Here is a 15358-nt window from a genome sequence, read left to right as displayed (position 1 = left end):
AGAGCTCAGCATACACTTATGGAACTCTGTGCCATGATGATGTGACTCCCATGTGCATGTATAAGATTGACATCAATTGTGGCCCACTCAGCCAAGAGACTGAACAGTCCAAAGCTGGATGGAAGACTATGAGAAGATGGAAACACACGTGGCTGGTGAGAGCGCTGGTGGGGATCACTTGCCAAGTAAACGCGCCATAATGTTTTAATATGCTATGTATACTAACAGCCCCTAGGGGCCCAATTGCAGAGTTTAATTCTGTTTTAAATGGGAATTCCATTTTTTAAATCTGTTAGCCAGCATGGTGTGAAAACAGATTTTGCTGCAATACTCACTCTTAATCCTGAGCTGTCTTCCGCAGTACTTTTTCTTTGCTACTCAATGCTGCCAGTCTCCCCGGTTGAATAACAGCCAGCATCATACAATTCACTACTTATAAGCCCAGGCTGTCATGGACCTGCTTCTTGGGGGGGTGTCAAAATGTAGGCTGGGCCTACAGTACTCACGAACTGAGCAGCACTAACACACCATTGTCGCTCAGTCCAAGAGGAAGGACCGCCCATCGGTGATGAAGTGGAAGAACCTGTGACCTCACCAGACTAGCTGGAATACTTTAGAAAAATTAAATGTATAGGGTTGTTTTTGTTTTTTTTTTTTAATACTGGTGGACGGCCCCAGGTAGAATAATTAAAAAAAAGTTTGTCTTCAGCAGATATGAGACCTTAACCAATTTGTCTCCACATAAATGGACACTGCATGTCCTTTGCATTGTGTATATGTATTTAATGTTTTTTTTTTTATAGAGTCACTTTTTTGTCTTGTAATATTTTCTTTTTTCTTCTACAGGTAGTGGATATATGCTGGAATTCGAACTGAACAATGTCTTTGCTCAGACCAGGTCATTCGATGCCAAAACCTTAAATTCAACAACTGTTCCACCAACAACTACTCCATCAGACCCAGGAAATGATGATGGAGACTCAGCCGTGTCCATTTACAGCCCCTTCCAGAAACTGCTGGTACTGGTGGCCACACTGATTACCATAAATCTATTTATGGGCAGTCTTTAAGATGTATTAAATCACTGGTGAGTTACTTTCCTATCATTACTGTGAGAGCCTAAATTGCCAAAATATTATAGATTAAATATATTTATATATAAATTAAATGTAATAATTGAAATTCTTTAATACTGAATGAGTATGTAGTAGGACAAAAACAACCACTGTTGATACCTTTTGTATCACTAATACAGTATATGAATGCAGAGTAAGCACCAGGTATTAAATGGAGGCACTTAGTGACGATTGGACGTATCTTCAAAAGATGGTGGGGCCCTCCAAAATATAGTGCACTTTTATCCGAAAGCCTTGGCATTGCCTGGTAGTAGTAGTCTACAAGCTCTCACCTTCTTGTTGGTCAACAAGAATAGAAGTAGGAGGTGGTGGCCTAAGGGTCCTTTCACATGTGCACCATCAGTTCAGTCACATTTTTAAATAAATGCCACGCAACAATCCTTCTCCATCTATTTTTCCCTTTTATAATATTGTATCCGCAATCGTAGTAGTCTACTAACGCCAACCAAATGCTTAATGCAATTATTATTATACAGGATTTATATAGCGCCAACAGTTTGCTCAGTGCTTTACAATATAGAAGGGGACAGTACAATCCCCATAGAGTATAATACAGAAGGAATAGGAGGGTCCTGTTCATGGAGTTTATAATCTAAAGGAAAGGGGAGGTGGTACAAAAGGTGATAGCTGTGGGGAGGGTCTGGTGGAGGTGACTCAAGTACAGTTCTTAGGTGGAGGTTGGGTAGGCTTCCATGAATAAGTATATTTTCAAAGATCACCTAAAGGTGGACAGGGTGGGGGATGATTGGACATACTGGGGTAGGGAGTTCCTGAGGATGGGAGAGATTCTGGAGAAGTCCTGGAGGCGAGCATGGGAGGAGGTGACAAGGGAGCTACAGAGCAAGATGTCTTGGGAGGAGCGGAGCGGATGATTATCTGCAGATGAGGTTGGTGATGTAGTTAGTAGCAGTGTTGTGGATGGATTTATACACTGTGGTTAGTATTTTGAATTTTATACGTTTGGCTATTGGAAGCCAATGAATGGATTGGCAGAGGGGCAGCAGTCGCTGATTGGTTGATAAGGTGTATAAGTCTAGCAGTATCATCCATAATATAGTTAGTCTGGCTGAAAAAAGACAAAAGTCCATCCAGTTCAACCAATAAAAAAAAAAAAGTTAAATACCTAAACCCACAGTTGATCCAGAGGAAGGCAATTAACCCAGCAAAACATGGTCCAATTTGCTCCTGCAGGGGAAAAAATTCCTTCCTGATCCCCCGAGAGGCAATTGGATATTCCCTGGATCAACTTTAGCTATAAATGTTATATTCTGTGTATCTAGGAAAGAATCCAGGTCCTTTTTAAAGCAATCCACTGAGCTGGCCAGAACCAACTCTTGAGGGAGTGTATTCCACATTTCCACAGCTCTCACTGCTGATAATAGACTGAAGGGGGAATATCCTGTGTAAAGGTAGGCCAGTGAGGAGGGAGTTGCAGTAACCAAGATGTGGATAAGTTGATTATAATATATTTCCTCAATATCTATAATACAAATCAATCCGTGATGTAAAATATTCTGCTTCTCAGGCATAAATCTCATACAAGCATATAATAATGTGCTCACTGCTCTTGTGAATTAAATTAGTGCTTATGTCCCCCCCCCCCCCCAAAAAAAAAAAAAAACATAAAAAAAAGTTATTATTGTGTATGCATCAAAAACATCATTCAAAATCTCATTAAGTATATGTCCATCCAGAGTGTATTCAAGTATCTTAATTAATTCTTCACATGCAATTATGCCCAGTGAGTCCCACCATCTTTCACAAGGTGTGCACACCTCAGCAAGTGGACCCATTAGGTAGAAATACTGTAGATCATATGCACCTTCCTTTTTAAGGGGTCTTCTCCTAGGTATCTGTGGATCTTCCCTCCTGGTATCTTATTCAGTTACCCCTAAGTACATCACTACAATACTAGGCTCTCTCCACTGGCTCCTATTCCAGCAAATTGGTGGCACATCCTGGTAGACGTGATGACGTCATGATCACGTGACTTCATCAAAGGGTATCTCAGTCACTGTTTTTAGCTAAGAAAAAACTGTTGAATACTGATTCAATTTTACATCAGTTTGAAGTTCAATTCAGCTAATTTCAGTTCAGTTTACATCAGTCTACCTCCATTTTTCATCCTTTTTTATAGTTGTTGAAGATACTAATCATATGTGCCTTAAAAATAGACATAACTGAAACGGATATACATAGGTAACATCGATTGACATCTATTCAGATCCATGTAAACACTAAAGTATGCAGCCTTGTTCCATTTAAAAAACAAAACATGGACCTGAACGGACATGGATGTAGGCAGATATGAACGGATGTGCAAGGAGTGATGGACTTTACTGGTGGATGTGCCTTGTAGCAGCTCTCAGACATTACTGTGCAGATAACAGTTGAACAGGGATAGAACCTCAATGTGATGCACAATCAACAGCCATATCTAAACAGGGATAGGCAAAAGCATCAGGACGCACAGTGAACAAGTATAGTCAGATAGAAGCTGAAGCATGGACTGGAAATGGACCTGTTGCTGAAGCAACGTGTGTTGGTCTGAGCACAGCTAAATAGTGAAGTTGACTGACAGGCTAGATGGGGACTGGCCATGTAGGTGCAATTTCCGCCAGCAGGCGAAATCTGGCAATGCCTATAACTCCCAGTCCTGGAACAAAGCAAGGAGGGTAGGAGAGACACCAATAGAACCAAAAGTAGCAGATCAGCTTTGCTGCTGATCTGTGACAACCTTTAGCAGGCTGGACATGGAAGTATGATAAAGAGTTGCTCCATACCTACAGGCCAAACACCTCCTCTTAGCACTGGTTCCTCAGCTTTCTGTCTCTGGGATATAGACACAGAGCACCCCCTGAACAACACTCTTCGCTTTCTTTCCTTTTTTTTTTCTTTTAAATTATTTTTCTTTTTTTTCTAAAGAAGCATGAAGAATGCTGTCCTTCCTTAATGCATCTCACAGATTTATCTAGTTTTTCAATAACTTAGATTTGGTTGTAAGTTCTTGTTTTTCTGTATTTTATAGATCAGCTGGATCATCAAGGACCATGGAAAGTGACTTAATATTACAGAAGATGCTTTTCCATGTGTTAGAAATCAACACTATCAATATTTACTGTGAAGTCATTTAGCATAAACTGTCTTTATATTTAAAATCAAAAATAAAAACTAGCCTAATGTATAATATAAGCCTTTGTAAGAACATTATTCCAAATTGATTTATAAATCATAAAGTATATGTACAGCAAGCTGCATCATGGAAGTAAATGTAACAATAAAGAAGGCTACAACTGCTATGGAGTTGATACTAAGTTTATTTAAAGGCTAAGTTCACCTTTAAAAAAAAATAAATGCACTTCTTTTGCAGGTAAAAAAAATGTGCATTTATTATTTTTTTTTTCTTAGGATCCTGTAAAGCATTGCGCCTGCGCACAACAGATGTGTGTCTACCACCTGTACTTGGGGTGGCATTAACAATTAATGGCATTGCAAGTGCAACGCATGTTTGCAGTGCATTTCCAAACAAGTGGCAAAACTTGCATTTTCTGTGTGCTTTGTCATATATTCCAAAAACGCCAGGTGTAAAGGGAGCCTCAGTCTGTTACAAAATAATAACATATTCATCTTGGGCATTATCATTTTCAATGTTTATCTGCAGTATCTATTCACCCAGCTGTGGCAACAGCCTTCACATTTTTTTTATAATGAGTTTGTGGCAGCACCCGAATATTGCAGAGTTCCCCTTTAAACTTTAAAATTTCTAACACCCTCTGTTTGCAAGGTCATCAGCTCACTTCCCCCCCTCCCTTCTTTCCTGTGTAACAATGTGTTCCAGTCTGCACCTGGTACTCTTATTTTCAGCTGAAGAGAGTTTATCTATCTGTGAAAACACAAGGTCATATTCTGCTCTGTTTAGAAAGCCTTTTGAATGTGCAGAAAGTGAAAGAGGAAATATACGTATTGTGACATAACTGCTGATATGTATACTCTGTGAGATGTTTTTCAAGAGACTTAGCTTGCTGGCATAAGCCCTTGCTGGGTCACTCAGCACTGATCCTAGATTGTAAGCTCAAAAGAGCAGGGCCCTCGAACCCCTCGTGTATTGTTTTGTTACTGTATTCTCCCATGTACTGTCCCCCACTATAATGTACAGCACTGAGCAAACCTTTTGGCGCTATATAAATACTGTATAATAATAATAATAATAATTAATAAAAGTTTTTTTCCTCAATTTTGTGTCCAGAGTTTTACCTGGTATTCCCAAAGTTGCTACTACAAGTTTATATTTAAATGTTAAAAATGTAATTATATAAAAAACAGTTCCATATAGCAGGCAAAGCCAGGAATCTGATTCCTATTGACAGAATAGTTACCTCCATTATATCTATAAATCACACCCCATAGTAGAGTAGTGACACAAATAATCTTTTTTTGGATTAGGTAGTTTTTTCATCAACTGTTAATATTAGTCAAATAAGTAGTAAGCAGAGTAAGCATCTTCAGGAAAAGTTACTTACAAGGCAGTTCTTCAATCCAGTAGTTTAAAGGAAATCTATAATGTTAAGAAAAATTATAAAAATATAGTGAGCGCTCTCAATAATTTAGCAACTGAACATTCAAGGAAAACGCATAAAAGTTCCAAGAAATATATATACAAAAAATGCAGCGCTATTAATATATCATGAATGATAATGATGAGACACAGTCCAATAAAAGGTGCTCCTTGATTCCCGGTGCAAATGATAAGAATGCGCACTAACCAGAAAGCGTATAGGATTATACGCATGTGAAAAAATATCCCAAAGATTCCCCTCTCCTTTCTGGTCTGATCACGGGAATAGCTGGAAAGAATGAAGATCAAGCGCCCTCGTGTGGTGAAGAAGTGGTCCAGCAGGTCAAAGAAATCTCTACCAAGATATAGTTCCCCCTCTCAGGAGCTGACACAGGAATCACTCGGGGCAAAAATTTCCATAGTTTGAAATCCCAGCAGGCCGAAAGTACTGTGGCCTCTCATCCATCCTTTGTATGGTCAGTGTGCTGAATCTACCCCCATTTTCCCACTTAAGTATCCTCTGCAGTTTGGCACCTGTTCCTGTTCTGAATAAAAAGCTGCGTGTTCCACTTTGTCTTTGCAAAACTGATTTCTGTCAACAACGCAAGCCACTCAGCAACAGGGCAATCTCCGTTCTTTTCTAACTACGGATTTCACCCTGTCTTTCTTCCTGATTTGGTCTCTGAATGCCCAGTCCCGGCAACACAAGACGCATTAACTTTCTTCTCTTCAAACAACAAAGTATTGCAGGAAGCTATCGCTCGGGCCCAGGAGGACAACAAGAAGGCGTTTAACAAGAAACAAAGAGGGGATCTGGTGCTGCAGCCCGGGGATAAGGTGTGGTTGGCAACAACCAACTTGAAAATGCTATGTCCTTCGAAGAAATTGGGACCTAAATTTGTGGGGCTTTTTTGTGTGAAGCGAATGATCAACGAGGTGGCATATGAGCTTATCCTTCCTGAAACGTTCAAAATTCATCCAGTATTCCACGTGTCCCTGCTTAAACTAGTGATTCCAGATGCCTTCCCAGAACGAGAATCCAGGCCTCTGGAGGCCATAACGGTTGAAGGACAAGAAGAATTTAAGGTGGAAACGATCCTGAAGTGCCGAAGGAGAGGGGGGCCAGACCCAGTTCCTAATTAAATGGAAAGGCTATGGTCCTGAGGACAATTCCTGGGAACCAGCCCTCAATGCATGCGCAGTAGAGGCCGCAGGTGCATGCTTGGCACCAATGACAGTGCAGGGCGCAATATTTAAACGGCCCTGAGCTGTCATTCAGTGCCTTCTGGTCTATCCTGTATCCTGTATTTGCGAACCTGTTTCTTGTAATGTGCTGACCTGGATTGTACCTGACCCTGCTGTATTCTCCTGCCCAGACCCTTGCTTTGCCTGACCTCTCTCCTGGATGCCCCTTATTGGACCTGACCTCCTGTTGCTGACCTGGCGTGTGACCTGACTATTCTCTGCCCGCTGCTTTGTACCGCACCATCCCCATAGTTACCGACCCAGCCTGCCTGACCCTGTACGTGCTCAGCCATCCATCCAGCCATCCATCCCAATGGGGTCTCCCAACCTCCTCATATCAGGCTCTTTCCCGTGGGAGCCCCTGGCGAATACCCCTACCACTGACGGGTGTCCTCAGTAGCCACGACCTGGTTTCAGGGTACTCCAAGTCCATCCCCACCATCAGGGGCCCTGGTGAACAAGTACTCTGGGGCTTAGATTCCATGCGCTGGGGACGCCTGATCAGTGGAGTGCTAGTGGTACCGCCGGGCGGTCCCTTATAGTCGGAGCCTGGGATCGAACCTGGGCTTTCTGTGGGGAGAGACAATGTTTCTTCTCACTTAGCCACCTGGAATGCTGGACAGCTCCCTTGACAATTCTTTGGATGATACTGCCGTGGCCCTGTTTTTTCTTGAACCTTGAACTCCTTGCTCCTCCCATGAACTTCCTATATAAGCCATGCCTCTGCACTTCCCCTTTGCCAGATTATTGTGCCTTCCCAGCCAATATCCTGCTTACTCTGCCTGCTTCCGTCTACAGCTACGTTACTGACCTTTGGCTTGCTACTGACTATGATTCTGCCTCATCCTATCTACTACCATTTGTGACCGACCCTTGGCGTGTGACTGACTCCGCTTCTGTTTGATCCCTGAACTGTTTGATCCGCTTTTGGCTTCCAGCCTATTCATTCCCTGGTGGGGTGATCCTGAGATCTGCGACCTGGCATTCACATGCAGCCAAATCTTCACCATTAGGAGCTCTGGGGAAGAGCGGAGGATGCTTAGACCCCGCACCTCAGGTGAGCCTGCGTCATTCCCAGGGTGGACCGCTGGTGTACCAATCCTGCTGGTTTCAGGTAAGCCTTACAACTGCTGTAGCAACTGGTCTCTGAACCTGACCCAGACCGTGACAAACTGTTTTGGTGTTAATTTTGGTGCTGTCCACGGGTGTGGGAGAGATTGTCACTCCTGGCTCTGAGGTTTCTTATGTTTCCCCAAATAAGAGAAAGGTGTTGTGATTGGCTCACAGCTATTACATAATATCTGGGCCAATCATTGAACCCTGTGCCATGTGATTAGTTGTAGCCGAGCACAATAATAATCAAGCTCTCATTAATGAAAGCTATTGGTGAGAGCTAAAACTCTTGCTTTTACAAGCAATCATCACTGTCATAAGCAATAATAGTGTAAAAAAAACAAAAAAACTCTGATCACCCCCTCTCCCCCAGAGTAATATGGTGACACTGAACTACTCTGATGACAGGATATAAAAAGAAATGTAAAAAAAGTATTAAAACATTTTTTATGTATACATTATTTTTTTTATTTTTATTTTTTTAACATAAAATCATTTTAATGTCATCAGTCAGTATCCCTGATCACCGCCACACCACTCAAAACCAAATTTTATTTAATTTCTTAATTTTACAAAAAAATGTGACAAACCATTACAACTTCAGAAACTTGCCTTTTTACCAAATACCTCAGACTGTCTACTTTCCAAAAAGGGGTCATTTAGTACTGTCCTTAAATCTTAGGGCTTCAAGAAATGAGGCCAACAGTTAGTACATCAGGACTGATCAACTTTCAAATATATATATATATATATATATATATATATATATATATATATATATATATATATATATATATATATACACCGTATTTGCCGGCGTATAAGACGACCCCCAACATTTCCACTCAAAATATAGAGTTTGTTATATACTCGCCGTATAAGACTACAACCTCTTTCTTTTTGCTGGTGCCATGATAGGGTTGATAGGGGTTTGACTGCTGGACATTTTCTATGCTGTATTGTACTGTACAATGGTGCAGTACTGTGGTTGGCTGTATACAAAGCCTGATTGGATTGGTCCCTGCTCCCTGTCTGCCCTCCCTGTCTCCATGTCACTACCATGTCCCTGCATCTCCCTGTAATTGGCACTAGTGCGCAAGTCCGCATGTGCGAGCTCTGAGTAGACAAGGGGCGGGCCGGAGTGCCGCTGCTTCCTGCCGAGCAGAACGGGCCGGTCAAGCCGAAAAGGCTGGCACCCCTGTATCGCTGCTGATGCTCGCCACAGCCACGCTGATGACCCGCCACGGCTGGTATGTAGAATGAGGTGGGCGGGCATCGGGAGGCCACTATGGGCACCGGGCGAGTATCGGAAGGCCACTATGGCAGTATGGCAGCTATGTCTATCCCAACTGAAGTGCACCCGGCGTATAAGACGACCCCCCCCACTTGGAGGCATGTTTTTCAGGGCAAAAAAGTCGTCTTATACGCCGGCAAATACGGTATATATATATATACTATAACTTTCATACAGACTAAATAATATACACTGATTTGGGTTATTTTTACCAAAGAAATGTAGCAGAATACATTTTGGTCTAAATTTATGAAGAAAGATTATTTGTTTGCAAAATTTTATAACTGAAACTAAGAAAACCGTGTTTTTTTTGTTGTTTTTTTTTTTGTTTGTATAATAAATAAAAAATCCAGTGGTGATTAAATACCACCAAAAGAAAGCTCTTTGTGTGAAAAAATGTTGCATGACCGCGCAATTGCCAGTTAAAGTAGCACAGTGCTGAATAGCAAAAAAATACTCTGGTCATGAAGGGGTAAAACCTTCTGACATCAGGTGGTTAAAGCTCAACTCCACTTTTGGAATAAAAAAAAAAAAACGAAAACATCTATTGTCAAAATGCACGCCTCCTTTCTGGCGTTGGCCCTATGAGAAAAAGTGAAGCTAGTCATTAAAGTGGAGTTCAAGTCAAAACTGAAAGATTGAAAAAACTGAAGGGTCAGTCTCCTGAAGACGTCATTCTGACAAAAAACGCCAGTGGTGGCTTGCACGTGAGGTCATCAGGCATCACGAGGCCGACTGTGATCGCCATTTTTTTTTTCTTTCTATACTGCGAGCTATCAGTCTGCTACGTTTTTTATCTTTTAATGTTTTAATTTTACCCGCTGACTTTGTGGGATGCAAGATTCTGTTTTCTTCTTGCTGGACATAATCTTTTTGAGGATTTAAATAAATGGTGTGAAGACTTCTATACCTACTTCACCATAGAAGTGCACTCTTTCATTATTTTCTCTTGATGAATTCCTGCTGGAGCCTTTATGCTGATTTGATGACATCAGTGGAAGAAATTTAATTGGCGTGTTTGACCATTTATAACTTAATGGTCCAACATTTTTGATAAGAGGTGTCTGGTAGCAGGGAGCATTGGGTGTTGGATTTTGTCTGCATCACGACACATCTAAGGAACAATTCTTTGCACAGAATTTGAGGTGGAAAGTGTACCTCTAAACATGTTTATACTGGGACTTACTGGGTTCACATTCTTCATGATGAACTGTTTTTTTTTTGTTTTTTTTTTGCACCTTAAGTTTCACTGATACATTTGCACTTTATACTTACGCACTTTAAATTTTTTCTGTTTACAAACGGTTTATTGAATGGAATACAAAATACAGGCCAATATCCAATAGAGAGGTCTTACATTTTCTATCCATATGACAAAGATCTATTGACGACATAAAAATGAATGCAAGGCCAAGAAGAAAAACAAAAAAAACATAAATTGGAAGAATAAGGAACTCAAAGCCATATAATGCAATGACTGTATGACAAGAATATATAATAAAAATTATGACTACGTATTAACAAATCTTGGTAAATGTGCGCTGTATATTAAAGTATAAGAGATTGGGCTGATAACCATAAGTTCAAGGTAGTTGGTCACAGATAAGCATCCAAGGGGTCCCATCTAGTGGCAAAAGCTGGGATAGAGTCATTCAAAGTATGGAAGACAGGTTCCATTATCATGATGGAATCAATTCTCGCCAGAATTTGAGAAAATGGAACCACCGGAGATCTCCAGTTAGCAGCTATTGCCCACACACAGGATACATAAAAGATGTGGATTTTTCTTTGTACAGTGGGTGGGATTCCCACAATAGGAGCAAATAACAAACCATTAGAGATATTTAAATGTATAGGGTGACCTTTGATTTCAGAGGACATTCCCGAATACGTTGCCAAAGTGGAGTGACTACATTACAGTCCCAAAAGATATGAAGGAATGAACCCACTGTAGAACAATCACGAAAACAAGTGTTGGGTACTGCGCAGACCATAGAATGGAGACAGAGCGGAATGTAATACCAATGAGTGATAAGTTTCAAGGCGGTTTCTCTGAGATAGATTTTGTACACTTGCAGAGATTTGTTAACGTAACATTCCAGTCCTGATCTGACAGTGGCAGATTGCACCCCCATTCCCATTTAGTGAAATAGAGGGGTTTTTTAGAAGTATAGGAACCCAAGAGTTGTTTGTAAAGTTGGGAGTTAAGATCTTTACCTCTAGGGGAGCTATTATACATACTGTACATTCATATTCAGTGGGGGAATGCACTTTATACACTTTATTTATATATTTGAGGATTTGTTTACATTTAGCATTCAGTTTTTTTGCACTTTATTTATGCATGTGGAAATGTATCTATTAAGTTTACATAATGCTGCTTTTTGTTATATCAAAATTTTAAATTTGCCCATGATTACTATGTTAAATATCTTTAAAGTGATTCTAAAGGCTTACTTTGTTTATAGAAAAAATAACAAACATGTTATACTCACCTGGTCAGGGCAGTGGTTTTGCCCAGAGCAGCCCGGATCCTCCTCTTAAGTCCCCCGCAGGCTCTCCTGGCCCCTGTTGGGTGCTCCTACAGCAAGCAGCTTGCTATGGGGGCACCTGCTGCTCTGTGTTCACACATGGAGCCAGGGCTCAGCCCCCTCTTTCTTTTCATTGGCTCACTGGCTGTGATTGACAGCAGTGGGAGCCAATGGCTCCTGCTTTTGTCAATGAGAAAAGGGAGTCCTGGGATAGCCGAGACTCCAGTGCACATTGCTGGATTGAGAGGGGACTTAGGTGAGTATTGGGGGGGGGGGGGGCTGGGGGAGCTGCTGCACACAAGTTTTTTACCTTCATGCATAGAATACATGAAGGTAAAAAACCTTGAGCCTTTAGAACCAGTTTAATTTTGATATTATTCATTTTCAGACTTGATGTATGTCTAGCTTAGAAAGACTAATCTGACCTAGACAATCCGCAGTCCTCTGTTCTTTACCGACAACTGTTTGCCTGTTCAGCTGAATTGGGCAGCTCACAGATACTTCCTGAAATTGTTGTCTGTTTCTGTTACACAAATCCAGCAGAGGTTTAAGTGAGCCCACCAATGACCTTCCCAGTCCTGCCCAACACTGCCCCCATCCCTCCTAGCCATTGGCAGAATATGCATCAGCTCCTCCTTTCTTCTTCCTAACCACATGGAAGGAAAATATATTTTAAAAATATATTTTGACATAATTGAAATGCTACAATTTTGGCCGTATTCTCTCTCCCTCTCTCTCCCTCTCTCTCCCCCTCCCCCCCTCTCTCTCTCTGTCTCTGTCTGTCTCTCTCTCTGTCTCTTTTTTTTTTTTTTTACAAAATATATGTCTTTAAGAATACAAATCTACATTTTTGGAATGCATTTACAAATATATGTAAATATGTTAAAATTACTTTTTTATGTTAAAAAAAACTGAAGAATATATTTAAAAAATATATATTTTTAAAAATAAGCAATTTATTGAATATGGCCAAAATTGTAGCATTTCAAATATATGCCAATATATTTGGGAAGAATATTTTTAAAATATATTTCAAATATATTTTTCGTCCATATGGGAAGCCTCATTTTGGCTTGGAGCTTTGACAGAGAACAGCCATTGTAAGGAGAAGTCAAAGATCACTGGGCACAGGTCACCTCCTCACACCTGATTTAAACCTTTAATTGCCGTACTACTGTCTGCATTGCATGGCAATCATGGGTTTAAATCAAGTGGTGAGGAGGCCTTTCACTGAATGTTTCATGCTTGATAGATACTACACCTACCAACCATGACAGGGCGTATAACTCCAGCTGCAGCTGTGACATGTGTACACACCTGGTCATTGCAGCTAAAGGGGGTGCGGTGGGGGTGGTAAAAACATGTCTTAACTATGGAGATTTACCACCTTCCAAACTGCAAATGTAAATGAACCCTTACTGTTCTGAGTCCTCTATAGGGCTGCTTGCACACTGATATGCTGTGGTTTACCTGCACCGAAGGTGCAATGCAGTGCATCTGCGACATTCCTGGGTTAGCTACACTTTGCCATAGACTTCTATTATATCCTGCAGGTGTGGTGCACTTTCTGAAAGCACACCAACACACTTGCATTCAGGAGTTTTGGTGCACATTCAGGTAGTGCACCAAACCTGCTGGATATAATAGAAGTCTATGGCTAAGCGCAGCAAACCCGCAGGAAAGCTGCAGATACACTGCATTCGCGATGTGGGTAAACCGCAGCACACCAGTGTGAAAGCAGTCCTATACTATTATGCCCAGTGTATTGCTTCATACTGACCTGAAGATCTCTTCTATCTTGCTGCTGGCATGTCTTTGGAGTCCGCTAGCCGGGATAAGAGGTGGAGTGCAGTTGGTATCACCCCGCATAGGACAGGATCCAGTGCTACAGAGGAGGCATCAGCTTGTGTGGCTCTTGCTCTGTATTACAGCTCCAACCTTACAAGTAGTCCCTCTGCATTGCACTTTGTTTGATTCTCTGGGATGGTGGACCAGCAAGCCCAGACAATGATCTACTTGCTGTGCGTTACACTCCCACTACAAGGCCAAGTCACGTGAAGTTTTCTGCTTGCTGTGCGTTACACTCACACTACAAGTGAAATCATGACGTTTTCTGCCACTACAAGGCTGAATCACGTGAAGTTTTCTGCTTGCTGTGCATTACACTCCCACTACAAGGCAGAATCACGTGGAGTTTTCTGCTTGCTGTGCATTACACTTCCACTACAAGGCAGAATCACGTGGAGTTTTCTGCTTGCTGTGCATTACACTCCCACTACAAGGCTGAATCACATGAAGTTTTCTGCTTGCTGTGCATTACACTCCCACTACAAGGCAGAATCACATGGAGTTTTCTATTTGTTGGGTATTACACTCACACTACATGGCGCAATATACTACAACAATTACATGGAGTTTTCTGTTTGTTGGGTATTATACTCACACTTCAAGGCAGAATAAGGTGGATTTTTCCACTTCCTGTACATTACACTCCCACTACAAGGCCAAGTCATGTGAAGTTTTCTGCTTGCTGAGCGTTACACTCCCACTACTAAGTAGAATTATGTGGAGTTTTCTATTTGGGTATTACACTCATACTATAAGGCAGAATCATGTGGAGTTTTCTGTTTGTTGTGTATTACATTCACACTACGAGGAATCAGGTGGAGTTTCTGTTTGTTGGGTATTACACTCACACTACAAGGAGGAATCGGGAATCAGGTGGAGTTTGTTTGTTGGGTATTACATGTACACTACAAGGAGGAATCAGGTGGAGTTTTCTGCTTGCTGCGTTACATTCCCACTACAAGGCAGAATCACGTGGAGTTTTCTATTTGGGTATTACACTCGCACTACAAGGCAGAATCCTGTCACTAGCCTTTAGTAAACATGCCCACTTGGTGCTCCTAGATTCAGAAGGGAGAGGGAATGAAGTCATGTGATAGTCAATGGATACTGGAAAATAAAGGTATAAAAACCTGGAATATTTATCATTTTTGGATATGAACTTAGCTTGCATTAATGACTGCAGGGGAGAATTTAAGTATTATGCTTTCCTTCCTCTTTAAAGGTGCAGAAAAAAATAAAGTCCAGACTTGCTTATTGCAGCTGGAGACTTTTCATATGTATTTTTTATAGTGTGATCACACTTTTATGTTGGGTCCTTGACCTAGCGGTATAGATATACATAGATTCGCATTTATGGCACTACATCCTTTGCTTTTAAAGTGGTCATGTGAGTAGCTTTTCATGTCTGCATAAATACTTTTCTGTTACGATAAATATACAGCCACAATTTTGAAGAGAGTTGTACCATTATGGATATAAAGCAATGTTTGAATGTGTTCCCATTCCGAGATGATGTCATTGGTTTGCTGAAGACAGGAGGAAGAATTTCCAGAGTAGCCCAACCCCCCTCCCCCCCATATTAGGCTCACTCGTAATAGGTCACACGGAGAGGCTGCAGCACGGGGCTGACTTGTGT

General features: G+C 41.3%; 1 protein-coding gene across 1 annotated transcript in view; it reads left to right on the top strand.

Annotated features, from left to right (window-relative positions):
* LOC149470395 (fibrocystin-L-like) overlaps window positions 1-5370 on the top strand; it is a 278175-nt gene extending 272805 nt beyond the window's left edge. Inside the window, exons 79-80 of the mRNA XM_089664464.1 lie at window positions 847-1087; window positions 4165-5370. Coding sequence (XP_089520590.1) covers window positions 847-1070 — 224 coding nt within the window. The 3' untranslated portion in view covers window positions 1071-1087; window positions 4165-5370. The remainder of the gene's footprint in view (window positions 1-846; window positions 1088-4164) is intronic.
* Window positions 5371-15358: the final 9988 nt, after the last annotated feature.

The sequence above is a fragment of the Staurois parvus genome, unplaced genomic scaffold (genome assembly GCF_062004578.1).
Source record: "Staurois parvus isolate SC_StPar_1 unplaced genomic scaffold, SC_StPar_1.0 ptg000047l, whole genome shotgun sequence".
NCBI lineage: Eukaryota > Metazoa > Chordata > Amphibia > Anura > Ranidae > Staurois > Staurois parvus.
Note: the sequence above shows the minus strand (reverse complement) of the source record. Positions and strands in the feature narration are given on the sequence as shown.